Source organism: Geotrypetes seraphini, chromosome 13, assembly GCF_902459505.1.
Source record: "Geotrypetes seraphini chromosome 13, aGeoSer1.1, whole genome shotgun sequence".
Classification (NCBI taxonomy): domain Eukaryota; kingdom Metazoa; phylum Chordata; class Amphibia; order Gymnophiona; family Dermophiidae; genus Geotrypetes; species Geotrypetes seraphini.
Window position 1 is genome coordinate 66,603,781 of NC_047096.1, and position 14,026 is coordinate 66,617,806.

General features: G+C 46.4%; 1 protein-coding gene across 2 annotated transcripts; it reads left to right on the forward strand.

Annotated features, from left to right (window-relative positions):
* Positions 1-10,694: 10,694 nt before the first annotated feature.
* On the forward strand, positions 10,695-13,612 carry LOC117347160. 2 transcript variants are annotated; one of them, XM_033917652.1, is made up of 8 exons: positions 10,695-10,775; positions 10,861-10,941; positions 11,032-11,103; positions 11,192-11,977; positions 12,072-12,128; positions 12,227-12,295; positions 12,412-12,579; positions 13,544-13,612. In XM_033917652.1, exons 1-8 carry the CDS (start codon positions 10,760-10,762, stop codon positions 13,576-13,578), a joined length of 1,284 nt encoding a protein of 427 aa, XP_033773543.1. In that variant the 5' UTR covers positions 10,695-10,759; the 3' UTR covers positions 13,579-13,612. The 2 variants fall into 2 exon arrangements, with proteins under 2 accessions (XP_033773543.1, XP_033773544.1); XM_033917653.1 differs by having other exon boundaries at positions 12,415-12,579.
* The last annotated feature ends 414 nt before the right edge of the window (positions 13,613-14,026 follow it).

The following is a 14,026-nucleotide window of genomic DNA, read 5'->3' on the forward strand; positions in this document are numbered from 1 at the left end:
CGGGTACCTCAGCCTCGCCTCGAGACTCGGCCCCGAAGGCTTCGGGTTCGCTGAAGTCTTCAGCCCCGGGTAAGTCCCCTCTTCCTCCAACAGGTTCCACACCGGCAAAGAAGCCAGCCTCGGGGACGCTGGCCGGGCATGGTGGGAGTTCCTTGCCTGTGGCTCCGGCGAAGTCCTCCAAGCCTTCGGGACGTGCCTCCACCACAAGGGAATACTCTGCATCGAGGTCGCCCTCGGTGGAGTGCACTGCGGCCTCGGACATGCCGTCGATGCTGTCCGTGCCGGTTTTTCAGGACATGCTCCGGGTGATGATCTTGACTTCGCGTGCGCCAGACCAGCCGGCGCCTCTCATCGTCCTCAGACTCTTCGCCCCGGGCCTCGAGGCGTTCGTCCCCTGCTGGGCTCCGCGGGGCAAAGCGTCGCTCGAGGCACGCCGAGACCTCGGGCAGGGGTTCTAAGAAGGCCCGAAGTTCCCCTCCGAAGCGGGATTGCTCCCCGACTTCGCGTGCTGGAGGACCGCTGAGGGTTACAGAGTTGTCTCTGATTAACCCTCGACTCTTGCTCACTCCCCCTCGGTCCGAGGCTGAACTCCGCGTCTCCATTTGGTCTCTCAAACTGGCGAAAGCGCCCGGCCCGGATGGGTTTGGACCTGAATATTACCGGATTCTCGAGGACCTGGTGGCGCAACCCCTGAGTGCAATGTATAACGCGGTGGCGGAGACGGGAGGCTCCTTCCCGGATAATATGGCTCACATAGTTCTCCCTAAGCCAGGCAAGGACCCGGATCTGGTGGGGTCGTTTCGTCCTATTTCCCTTCTAGATCAGGACATTAAACTTCTGGCCTTGACCCTGGCGCGGCGCTTGAACCACTTTCTTCCTGACCTTATTCACCCAGACCAGGTTGGGTTTGTACCGAGCCGCTACGCCTCTATGAATTTGCTGAAGATCTTGGGCGCGATTCACGACAGGGTGGGTCGGGGTGGCCAGGAGGCGATGGCAGGACTGGATATGGAAAAGGCGTTCGACAGCATTTCCTGGGATTACCTTTTTTGGGTCCTGCGCAGGGGTGGTTTTCAGGGTGAGTTTCTGGCCTGGGTGATGGCTTTATATCATAACCCCAGGGCGCGATTACTGATTAACGGGGGTCTAACTGAAGATTTTGGTCTGCAGAGAGGTATGAGACAGGGCTGCCCTCTCTCCCCCCTTCTTTTTCTTTTGGCTATCGAACCCCTCGCAGCTAAAATTCGGCAGGATGAGACTATTCAGGGCATTGTGGTGAGGGGGCAGGAATGCAAAATCAGCCTCTTTGCAGACGACATCTTACTTTATATGGACCCCTTTATAAGGTTTACTTTATAAGGTTCCCCTGCACCTGCCCAGAGCCTTGGCGGTGATTCGAGCCTTTGGTGCCTTGTCTGGTTTACAAGTTAACTGTAGCAAGTCGGAACTCTTATTGCTATCCGGGGGTCCAGCGGAGCCTTGGCATGCGGTGTTGCCTATTGCTTCCACGAAAAAACCGATGCGCTATTTGGGAATATACCTTAGTACTGATCTGCCTACTGTTTACAATGCCAATGTTCAGCGCCCACTTGAGGCTATTGGAAAGCTGTGCCAGGCCTGGCAGGAGCTACCGTTGGGTGTCTTGGGACGGGTAGCTTTGGTGAAGATGGTTTTGGTTCCGAAACTTCTGTATCCCTTGCAGACTATGCCTCTTTGGCTTAGCAGGCGGGACGAACTTGCTTTTAAATCTACTATTTCTCGTTTCATTTGGAGGTCCCGAGCCCCTCGGATAGCGATGTCCAAGCTTATCTTGGACAAATGCCTGGGGGGCCTTAATGTCCCGGATATTCGGCTTTATAATGTAGCGTCTCTCATTCGCTGGATCCATGAGGGTTACACAGGGTGTTATCGCTACTCTCCCCGGGGTTGGCTGGCGGGCTGGAGTTCCCCTTTTCATTTTATGAACACACTACATCGTCAAGACGACCCCAGGAGGCGGTACCTAGTTTGCTTTCGTTTTCTACGCCCGTTCAGACTGGCATGGCGCTGGTGGCGGCGCAGACAGCAGCTGTCGACGGAGGTGTCTCCTTTTGTACGTCTGGAAGGCAACTCCAGGTTTCAGCCGGGTTGGGGTTTATCAGTATTCCAGCACTGGGCAGTTCAGGGCTGTGTGGCGATGGAGGACTTGCTTGATTTATCCCCCGCCGGTTTCCCATCCTTCCAGCAAACACGTGACGCGTGGGGCCTTCCCTCTTGTTATTTATTTTCTTACTTTCAAGTACGTCACTATTGGGATGTTGAACGCAGAGGTGGTGATGGGGTTTGGGTTAAGGGCCATCTGGATACTCTCTTCTCGGCTACTCCGCTAATAGCTAACTCTCTTGCCCACTGGTACCGAGTCCTTAAATCGTCTCTTTCTCTATCGGTGCTTACCTCTGTGCGCACTTACCTTTATTCCTCGACAAATTATTAATTCCTCAAAGCTCTCCCCGATCCTTACGATCCACCGATCAAAAACTTCTTTTCATTCCGTCTCTAAAAGAGTCTTACTACACTAGGAAAACTAACTTTGCTATTACTGCTCCAACCTTATGGAATTCTCTCCCTCAATTTCTTCGTGACGAAAATCATCTACAAAAATTCAAAACCAATCTTAAAGCTTTCCTATTCCAAGATGCCTTTACCAAATCCTAATAAATTTTCAACACTATCACAATTTTCATCTTCTTCATTAGGGCATCTCACAACATCACGCACAATTACCCTTCATGTTCTTTCCCTTCCCACTACATCATTTCTTCTAATATTATGTAACTTTTCCCCTCCTCCCCATTCTTCCTCACGGTCGTGTTTGTCTGTATATGTTTAATATGTTTCCCCATACTCTTTAATACACAATTAACTAGTTCTTATTCTTTTATTTTAAATTTTTATTGTTAACCGGTCAGATATTTGCTTTATGATCGGGATATGAAAAACTAATAAACTTGAAACTTGAACTTGATTTGGGACAGGACATTTCTGAACCTCAATTTTTGGCCTGTATTATTAGCACTTTATACTCATACACTAAATCCGCTGACTTCCAAGAACTCCAGTGTAAGATCCTCCACCGTGCCTATTTCACTGCTCAGCGAGGGGCGCACCTGGGGCTTTGGGATAGTGATTTTTGTGTTAAATGCAAGAGCCGAGTAGGTACGTACCTCCACTCTTTTCTGGAATGCCTCCATCTGAGTATCTGGAAGGAGGCTCTCCCCCCTACTGGAGCGCGCTGTGCAACGCACTGTTGAATGGGACTATGGGTTTCTTCTTCTGGGTCTGCAGACCTCCCTCCAAGATCAAGGTTTTACTACCCCCCAACGTAGATTCTTCTATAATGTTATACTCCTAGTGAAGAAATTGATTTTGACTTATTGGATGTCGGTGGAACCGCCTCCGATACCCCACTGGAGGAGTAGACTCTGGGAAGTGGCTCAGTTTGAAATTCGGTCTTATGCTAGGTCTCCGAGTGTGCTTAAGCAGCATTACGTTGGTCTGTGGGAGAGACTGAGGGACTTGGTGCCATCACAAGAACAGGACGGGGGACTGGCGCCTGTTTAGTTTTATTCTGTGTTCCTTCTGCAGCGCCCCTGATATGCTCCATTATTTCTTCTCTCTGTCATACCTTGGTGCCCTGGGGATGGGGGGAGGGTGGTGCTTGGGGGAATGTGTGTTTTGTTGAGCAGTGTGGATGGTGCAGTGTGTGAGTGGTGTTGCGAGTCCTATGTGGTTTTCACGGGTTATTTGTATATTACAAAAAAGGTGAGAGATCACTGTCCCTGATGGGCGGCTTTATCTTTTTCTGTTGTCCTTCACCGCCTTTGTTTCCGATGCCCTCGTTGTCTCTTTTTACTTGTTACATTTTGTATCTGTGTGGGGGGATACTCTGGGAGGCTTCGCCTCTGCTTCTGTATTTTTGCTTGTACTGGACAACCTTTGACTTATTGTTGCTTGTTGTTGCGCCCTGTTGGGTGGTGTATTTTTCACTGCTAATAAACATACGTTAAAAAAAAAAAAAAGTAATAGTGTAATCTTCTGCATCCTGGATATTGAGATTTGTGGCTCAGGCGTTCTAGCTCTTTTTATGGACGTGAGATCTCCTGGAACTAGACCTCATGGCCTCGTCTCTCAATTCTAAGCTTCCTAGCTTCTTCGGCAGGCCCAGGGAGTGGGAGTTAGAGGGGGTAGCTGCGTGGCTCCTTTCTCGCCTCTGCCTTCTCTTTTTCAGTGTTTTCCGCTGGCTGATGATGGCTTGGATTTGCCACCTCGAGCTCGCTTTCCGGGTACAGTATTTGTAGAATCTCTGGATTGGCGGCGCCATCCTTACTATGCGGATTTGATGAGTCTTTCGACAGCCGGATTAAGAAGTTTCCTGGTATCTCTGGCTTTGCTCGCCTAGGGTCTGATCAACATGGATATTTGTACCACTTTAGTATTACGATTTAGTTTTTTTTGAAAAGTCTTGGCTGACATGTAAGGGTTATGCGAAGCAGGTTGTTTCTTCTCTTATCCAGGTGCTAAGGACGTCTTCTCCTGTGACTTCTGCTTCCTTTTGGAGGTTTTTCCTTTCTTGGGTGCTTCTTAAACGTTTGAACCACTCCAGAGTTCCTTTTTGGCACAGGTGTATTGCCGAGGGCTTAGCGTTCAATTCCCTTCAGCTTCTAGTGCCATTCTTAGCTTGTTACAAGGGCTAGGTATATTGCTCTTCGCTTACTTCTCAGGATACAGGGAAGGAAGGTGGGACAGTTTTCAGAGCCTGGTAGGGAGGGGGGCGACAGTGTTCAGAGCCTGTTAAGGACTGAGTGCAAAACCTGGGAGGGAACACTGGGTGCAGATCCTGGCAGGGCACGGCACTTGAATTTTAAGCCCCCATATTATATTCGAGTCAACCATTTTTCCTCCTTTTGGGGGGGAAAATGGGGGTCTCAACTTATATTCAAATCAACATATATATGAAATGTATATACGGTAACTATTCTCTGAGTGGAAAAAAATTTCCTCCTATTTGGTTTTAAAAGTATTTCTCTCTAACTTTGAGTGTCCCCTAGTTTTTGTAATTTTTGATGGAGTGAAAAATCGATCCACTTTTACCTCAGGATTTTGTAGACTTCAATCATATCTCCCCTCAGCCGTCTCTCTTCCAAACTGAAGAGCCCTAACCTTTAAAAGGCCTTTGCTCATACAAGAGGAGTTCATCCCCTTTATCATCTTGGTCGCTCTTCTTTGAACCTTTTCTAGCACCACTATATCTTTTGTGAAATAAGGAGACCAGAATTGAACGCAGAACTCCAAATGAGGTCACACCATAGAGCGATTCGGAGGCATTATAACATTCTTAGTCTTGTTAACCATCTCTTTTTTTTTTTTTTTTTTTTAAATAATTCCTAGCATCTTGTTTGCTTTTTTGGCTTTTTAAAAATACAAGGCTTTCTGACGGCCAGAAAAAAGTGATTTGGAGCCAAATTGCTGAGGATATCAGTGCACTTGGAGTAAAAAACCCACACACTGCAGCAATGCAAGCACTGTTGAAAAGACATCCATGGCTTGGTAAAGGAGAAAGCGAGTAAGATCTGCAGTAGATAATGACACGGGGACAAATTTTTCCCATCCCTGCTGGAATTCATTTTCCCATCCAGTCCAGTGGTGTCCCACAGGGCTCGGTGCTCAGGCCGCTGCTATTTAATATATTCATAAATGATCTAGAAACGGAGACGAAGTGTGAGATAATAAAATTTGCGGATGACACCAAACTATTTAGTGGAGCTCGGACTAAAGAGGACTGCAAAGAATTGCAAAGGGACTTGAACAAACTAGGGGAATGGGCGACGAGATGGCAGATGAAGTTCAATGTTGAGAAATGTAAAGTATTAAACTAAACTAAACCTTAGGTTTGTATATTGCACCATCTCCACAAGCGTATAGCTCGGCACGGTTTACAGGGTTAAGTTGAAAAGGAGCTACAATGAAGGGTTATAGGAAAGGAGCTAGGAAGATAAAGAGGGACAGGGTACCAAAGAGCGGAAGGTGTTAGATTTTTGAAAAGAGCCAAGTTTTCAGGTGTTTGCAGAAGGATTGGAGGGAGCTTGAAATTCTGAGCGGGGATGTGAAGATGTTCCAGAGTTCTGTGGTTCTAAAGGGGAGGGATGTTCCTAGTTTTCCTATTCGGGATATACCTTTTGCAGAGGGGAATGATAGTTTCAGTTTTTGGGAGGATCTAGTGGAATTAGGGTTAGAGGAATTCCAGAAGAGTGGGATAACGGGAGGAAGGATGCCATGTAGGATCTTGAAAGCTAAACAGGCACATTTAAAGAGGACTCTGGAGTGAACTGGGAGCCAGTGAAGTTTGGACAGGAGTGGGGAGACGTGGTCGAACTTGCCTTTAGCAAAAATAAGCTTGGCCGCAGCGTTCTGGATTAGCTGAAGTCTATGGAGTTTTTTTTAGTTAGGCTTAAATAGATGGAGTTGCAATAATCCAGTCTAGAGAGGATGGTGAATTGAACAAGGACGACGAAGTGAGAATGATGAAAGTACGATCTCACTTTCCTCAGCATATGAAGACTAAAGAAGCATTTTTTTACCAAGAAGTTGAGATAGTCATTGAAGGAGAGAAAGGAGTCTATGATGATGCCAAGGACTTTGCTTGAAAACTCAAGCTGAAGAGTGGAGCCAGAAGATAATGGGATGGAGGTGGGTAAATGACCTAATATTGGGCCGAGCCAAAGTAGTTTTGTTTTGGACTCGTTCAATTTCATTTGTACAGAATGTGCCCAGGATTGAAGGTTCATTATACATGCGGATATGTTCTCAGTGAGGTTAGTGAGGTTTGAGTCGGTCTCAAGGAGGATGAGGATATCGTCAGCATAGGTGTAGAGAGTTTCCAGGTGGGATAGATGAAGGAGTTTCAAAGAGGACATGTAAATATTGAAAAGGATAGGAGAGAGGGATGAGCCTTGCGGGGCTCCACATATCGGCTTCCAGGGAGGGGATGAGGTACCGTTTATGTTAACGGTGTAGGAATTTCAAGAACCAGTCTAGGACTGTGGAACTTATGCCTATTTCATAGAGTTGGAAGATTAGGATATCATGATGGACGACGTCGAAAGCTGCGGAGAGGTCGAATTGTAGAAGTACAGTGAATTTGTTGCGAGAATGAAGTTGTTGTACCTTAGAGATTAGTGAGGCTAATAGGGATTCGGTGCTGAAGTTGGGTCTGAAGCCGAATTGGTGAGGTAGGAGAATAGAGAATCTTTCTAGGTAGGATGAGAGTTGAGTGGATATGATGGATTCTAACATCTTGGTTAGGAGAGGGATATTTGCTGTTGGACGGTAATTGGAGGGAATAGAGGGGTCAAGGTCGGTCTTTTTCAGTAGAGGGGTTAGTGCAATATGTCCCATTTCAGAGGAGAAAAGGCCTGATGTTAGAGCCATCGTTTAAGTTTGGTGAGGGAAGCGATGGCCTGTGTAGAGATATTCTCGAATAGGTAGGAGGGGAAAGGATCCAAGGTACATTTGCAAGTTTTTAGTTTGAGGCAGAGTTTGGAGACTTGCAATTCAGAAACAAGCTCAAAAACGGTCCAGGATCTGTCAGCTGGAATGGGATTGGAGACAGGTAGGGAAGGGTTGAGGTCAGTAGAGATTAGGGAGTTGTAGGAGACTGTAGGCGGGAAGGAGCATCTTAGGGTGGTAACCTTTTCATTGAAAAATTTTGCAAGGGCATCTGCTGATAGAGACGAGGGGAGCAAGGATGGGTCCTTTTTTGTAGTTAAGGAGCGCCAAATGTTAAACAACGCACTGATCTGATTGTTGGATCTGGAGATTTTATCTCCGAAGAAATTCTTCCTGGCTTTTTTTTAGTAATGAATTGTAAAGTTTAATATTGACCCTCCAAGTCTGTCTATCTGAGGGGGATTTAGATTTTTTCCATTTGCGCTCCAAAGTGCGACATTTCTGTTTCAGCTCTCTATGGAGCGATAGATACCAAGGGGCCTTTCGGGGGTAGGAGATGGTTTTTGTGGATGTTGGAGCGAGGGAGTGATAGATGGATTCGGAGAGGGAGATCCAATTGCACCAGCAGGATTCAGAGTCTGTAGGCTTAGGATTGGAGGAGAGTTGGTTGAGAAATTTGGACCAGAAAAGATTACTCAAAATTTTCTTACGGTAGGTTATTGAATGGGATGGGGATTCAAGGTGTGACATGAAAATGGGGAGGCAAGTAGCCCCTAAGAAGTGGTCAGACCAAGGGACTTGTTCCCAACGGGTGTCATCGGTTGAAGTTTTGAAGGCAGTAAGGTCGAGGAAAGTGATGAAGTCTAGTGTATGTCCTTTTTCGTGGGTTGGAGAAGAGGTAGGTGAGGGAAAACCTAGAGAGGTAAGGAAGTTGTTAAATTCGATCGTGTCCTTGCTGTTGGTGTCATCAAGGTGGAGATTAATATCACCAACAATCGGTAGTCTTTGAAATTTAAGAAAGGCGTTTGTTATAGCCTCAAAGACGAGATTGGAGGAGTTGTTCCAAGGGGTGGGTGGGCGGTATAGTAATAAGATGCCCAATGGGTGAGTGCGGAGTTCATCATTGACAGAGACAAGCCTATATTCTAGAGAGGCGTGAGTGCCCTTCTCGAGGAGCTGGACGTCAAAGAAAGATTTGTAGAGCAGTGCCAGTCCGCCTCCTTTTCGGTTGGATCTGGGGGAGAAGAGGCCTTGAAAACCATGGGGGAGGAGTTCGTTTTGTGTAAAAAGATCATCTTTGGCGATCCATGATTCCGTGATGCACAAGAATCCAGGGTCAAACTCATCTAGAAGGTCCTTCAAGATTTGGGTCTTATTACATGCTGATCTGGCATTGCAATAAAGAGTCGGGACTGGGGTGAGAGAGTCAGAGACAGCATTGGGAAGATTGGCTGGGGGCAGGGGCTTTAGTGAGTTTAGGTTGACTTTTCGGAGATTTTTCTTGAAAGGGGGAATTCTGGTGCGTATCAGCGTGGGGATTCTGAGGCCAGGGCAAATATCATTGGTGTTGGTGGGTTGAGTAGGTTGGGGGACAGGGGTATCAGACAGAGGGAAGAGTAGAGAGGTGAGCAGAATAGGAGGAGAAGGAACCAGAAGAAAGGATTCATGGTGGGGTTAGGGCCGGATGATTGGTGTGTGAAAGTCTGCAGCAGGGGGGGATTAGTGTTAGCTAAGGAAGGGGCAGGGAACTTAATTAGGCTGGCTGAATCAAGAGTAGGGAAGAAAGGCGAAACCTTTGGCAGTAATACAATTTGGCACTGAACAAAAGCACAGACAGTAATAAACTTAGGCAACTAAAACAAGAGCATGGACAATAATAAAAAATATGGAGCTAAAACAAGAGTACAGACAGTGATAAAATTTGGCCCCCAGTGGATCTCGATAAGCCAAGGAGGGGGAGGGCGGTGAGTTAGTCAGAAAGGAGCCCCGTTGGTTTGAGCGTCAGACGTATTACATGTGGGAAACAGAAACCCGAGGTACAACTATACGATGGGAGGGATGTTATTGAATGAGAGTACCCAAGAAAGGGACTTGGGGGTAATGGTGGACATGACAATGAAGCCGACGGCACAGTGCACAGCAGCCACTAAGAGATCGAATAGAATGCTATGTCTAATCAAGAAGGGTATTACTATCAGAACGAAAGAAGTTATCCTGCCGTTGTATCGGACAATGGTGCGTCCGCATCTGGAGTACTGCATCCAATATTGGTCGCCGTACCTTAAGAAGGATATGGCGTTACTCGAGAGGGTTCAGAGGAGAGCAACACGTCTGATAAAAGGTATGGAAAACCTTTCATATGCTGAGAGATTGGAAAAACTGGGACTCTTTTCCCTGGAGAAGAGGAGACTTAGAGGGGATATGATAGACTTACAAGATCATGAAGGGCGTAGAGAGGTACAGATTCTTCAAACTTTTGAAAAATAAAAGAACAAGAGGGCATTTGGAAAAGTTGAAAGGGGACAGATTCAAAACAAATGCTAGGAAGTTCTTTACCCAATGTGTGGTGGACACCTGGAATGCGCTTCCAGAGGGTGTAATAGGGCAGAGTACAGTACTGGGGTTTAAGAAAGGATTGGACAATTTCCTGCTGGAAAAGGGGATAGAGGGGTATAGATAGAGGATTACAGCACAGGTCCTGGACCTGTTGAGCTGCCGCATGAGCGGACTGCTGGGCACGATGGACCTCAGGTCTGACCCAGCGGAGGCATTGCTTATGTTATGTCCCAGCGACTTTTCCTGTCCCTGCCTCATTCCTACAAGCTCTGTCCTCATCTGCACAAGCTTCAAACACATTAAAATCATAAGTGTTTGAGGCTTATGCAGTTTAAGGCAGAGCTTTTAGGAATGGGACAGGGACAAAACTCAGAGATGGGGAGGGGAAATTTAGTTCCTGCTGGTACAAATTTGTCCCCGTGTCATTCTCTAATCTACGGGTACAGAAGGGGGGGGGGTTGGTGTTATGTCCAGCTGAATGATTTGGAGCAGCGCATATTTGGAACCCTGAGGCTTGAGCAGATAATGAGCGTTTATGGTGATATGGACTGCGCTTCTTGGAGATGGAGAAAATGGTGAGTTGGGTGTTTGCCTTTGAAGCATATTTTAATGTTCTGGTTCCACCTGCTTTGTGGTTTTTCTTCTAGAGGATACACAGGAGGGCAGGTCAAGTAGGGTGCTGGGGGTTCCAGGTGTATTACGCACATCAACGGAGGCCATGAATGCAGAACACAGTGAGTTGAGTGTTTTGGTTGGGTCAGAAGGCCTTTGCAGATTGATAGTTTGTCTGCAACTAACTGTTGTGTATTTGTCTTCTAGAGGATACACAGGAGGGGAAGTTGAGTAAGGTGCCAGGAGTTGCATTACGCACATTGACAGTGCCCATGAATACAGAACATGGTGTGTGTGATTCCGGGGAGGGGGGGGGGCATGTGATTTCTTGTACAGATTGATGGTTTGTCTCCAACTGCTTTGTTTTTTTTCCTATAGAGGATCCACTACAGGGAACGTCTATCAGTATGCCGGGGGTCCAGTATGCATCACAGCTATCTCAAGAGGGAGGTGAGTTGTGTGGATGCAGTATACATGATGGAATGGGAGTGTTCATATTAAGAACTGATTTATCCACTTTCTTTTGTAACTTTTTCAGGAGCTGTGCCCTTGTACCCTGGGGAACCCAAGGATAAGGACCTCATCCCATGCACAGTAGAAGAGGAAGAGGAGGCTACACAGGTTTCAGATCCTCTTGCAGAGGAGTGCTGGGTCTCTCCTCGAGCTTCGGAGCTGGGGCCAACCTGCAGGGAGAAGCCAGTCTCGGCTCAAGGGCATCTGAATCACAGCGGAGAGAGGCGAGCTCGAGGGCCTGTATGCCCCCTCTGTGATGCACATACAAATCTTCAAAGGGCGAAAGAGGAGCAGGAGAGATGGAATATCAACACACAGAGCCTGCTAAGAAACATTGGTGATGGGGCACAGACCTGTGCTGGGGGCATGTTGCAGCATTTCTGGGATCTCTTTACGGAGATGTGGGAACAGCACCAGCATTTCTGGGATTTCTTTGCAGAGATGCGGGAACGGCACCAGCATTTCTGGGATCTCTTTAAGGAGATGCTGGCACGGCACCAGCATTTCTGGGATCTATTAACGGAGATGCGGGCACAGCACCAGCAGCATTTCTGGGATCTCGTTACAGAGATGCGGGCACAGTACCAGCAGCATTTCTGGGATCTCCTTACGGAGATGCGGGCACAACACCAGAATTTCTGGGTTCTCGTTACGGAGATACGGGCACAGCACCAGCATTTCTGGGATCTCTTCACAGAGATGCGGGCACCGCACCAGGTGCTGGTGATAGAACTTCATAGACAGACCGAGGCAATGTTCATGGTGCAGTGCCTAGGTGGTGACCTGTGTAAGATGGCACAAGTTGCAGTAGGTAGGTCATTGCAAAACTTTTGTACATGTTTACTATTCTGTTCCGTCATGTGCCTGGGGTAACCTGTGAAGTGGTGTTTTTTTTATCTCCACAGGCTTCAATAACGTCTATAATGTGGCTCCCCCTGTATCTCCAAGTCCTAGCCTACATGGTAAGTATCCTCTATGTATTTGTGATATGTTTTGTTGCCCACCCTCTAATCCCTCAACAACTAAATGTCCTGTGATCATTCTGCTTGTACTTTTTCAGGTCTACAAGATACCACAAGTTGGCTGTCGCCACTCTTTTTCCCTGCCCAGCTTTCCACATCAAACCAAGGTATGTATGCAGTTTGACACAGAGCTTTGCAAGTTGACTGTCTTGCACACACACAAGGCTTTGCCGTTTCTCACTTCGTATGTTTTTTTTTGGGGGGGGTTCTTCTATACCTTTAGTAGGACTGGCTACTTCAGCCATGCAACACCTCCCCGGGCCACCCACTGACCTCGGAGAAGATTTGGCCATGCAAAGCCTCCCCGGGCCACCCACTGACCTTGGAGAAGATTTGGCCATGCAACGCCTCCCCGGGCCACCCACTGACCTCGGAGAAGTTTTGCGTCAAGGTACAAACTGCTCCTTTCCTTTCTCGGCTTGCAGTCTTTAATTGCCACCCTCTTAAAGTTTACTCAGCTTACCTTTTTAATTAAATTTCATATTGCTTGTAGTCAAATTCTTAATTTATTTTCCATACCATGATGTTACTGTTACATACATAGAAGGTTACAGTCACATACATACCTATACACATGTTAAACCTGACCCCTAAAATAAGGGAGAGGCACTGGTTCACTATGGTTACAACAGGCAATATATACTATATTATGGGTAGTGGGATATAACCAACTTCCCTTATTCATATTTTCTTTACCCAGTTTCTAGTTCTAAAGTTTATGTAGCTCACCTTTACAATTAAATATTGTACAGTCGTTTATATGAAATTAAGTTGTTGGGGGGTTTTTTTTGGGGGGGGGGTTTCATTATGTTACTGTTAAAGTGACATTACCTTTGCACATGTTTAACTGATCTCTAAAATAAGGGTGAGAGGTACTTGTTCAGTATGGTTAAAACAGACAGTATACTATCAGGTAGTAGGATATAGCTAACTATCCAAACATCTCAAAAGGGAGGTTTTTATGCCAATGATTGGAGAAGGGAGTTTGAGATCCAATGATTTTTCTGTGTGACTCCTGATTATGAACTGGCTTTTCCTCAGTTGGTGGCTGGCGTTAAATAAATTTGCACTAATGAAGCTCTTTGTGAGTTCTATTTTGAATAGTTAACCATGGTTACAATCATGGAAGAGGAACCCTGCAATTCAGGGGACATTCACTCCCCCCAAAATAGATACATCACCTTGCTAATATACAAACAGACAGCATGTAGTCTACCAACACCCCTATGGCTTCCTTAAACACTTTTTTGCAAAAGTAAACTATCTCATACACACTGCTCCCACCCCCTTTTTTTTTTTCTCTCAGCTTGCATTCTTTGCCACCCTCACTCATCTTTATTTTCTTTTCCTTGCAGCCCTACTGGTAGCGTACAATCTGGAAGATGCCTAATGTTAATCGTGGTGACCTCCGAGTAGCAGCTCCTGTGCTATCTAGTTTGTTTCTAGTCTTCTAATTTTGCACTGTTTGTATTTTATTGCTCATTTGCACATGTTAAATGCTCATTTGCACATGTTAAATGCTCATTTGCACATGTTAAATGCTCATTTGCACATGTTAAACCTGACCACAAAACTTGAAATACTACCAAATAAATCGATACAGTTGCTGTGTTTCAGTCCTAATTATTTTTTTTAAATTGTATGCTGGGCTGGAAGAGAGATTCTATTTCACCATGATTACAGCCATGAAATGTAGTAGCAAATGAAACAGATTCCCCCCTTCCCTCAGTAACCCAGACCACTGTATTAGCCACCTATGTTTTCAGGATTGTACCTGGGGTGTTGTCTGGGGGTTAGGAGTGTGAGGGAGCACCCATTCAGCATGATCATGGCAGAGG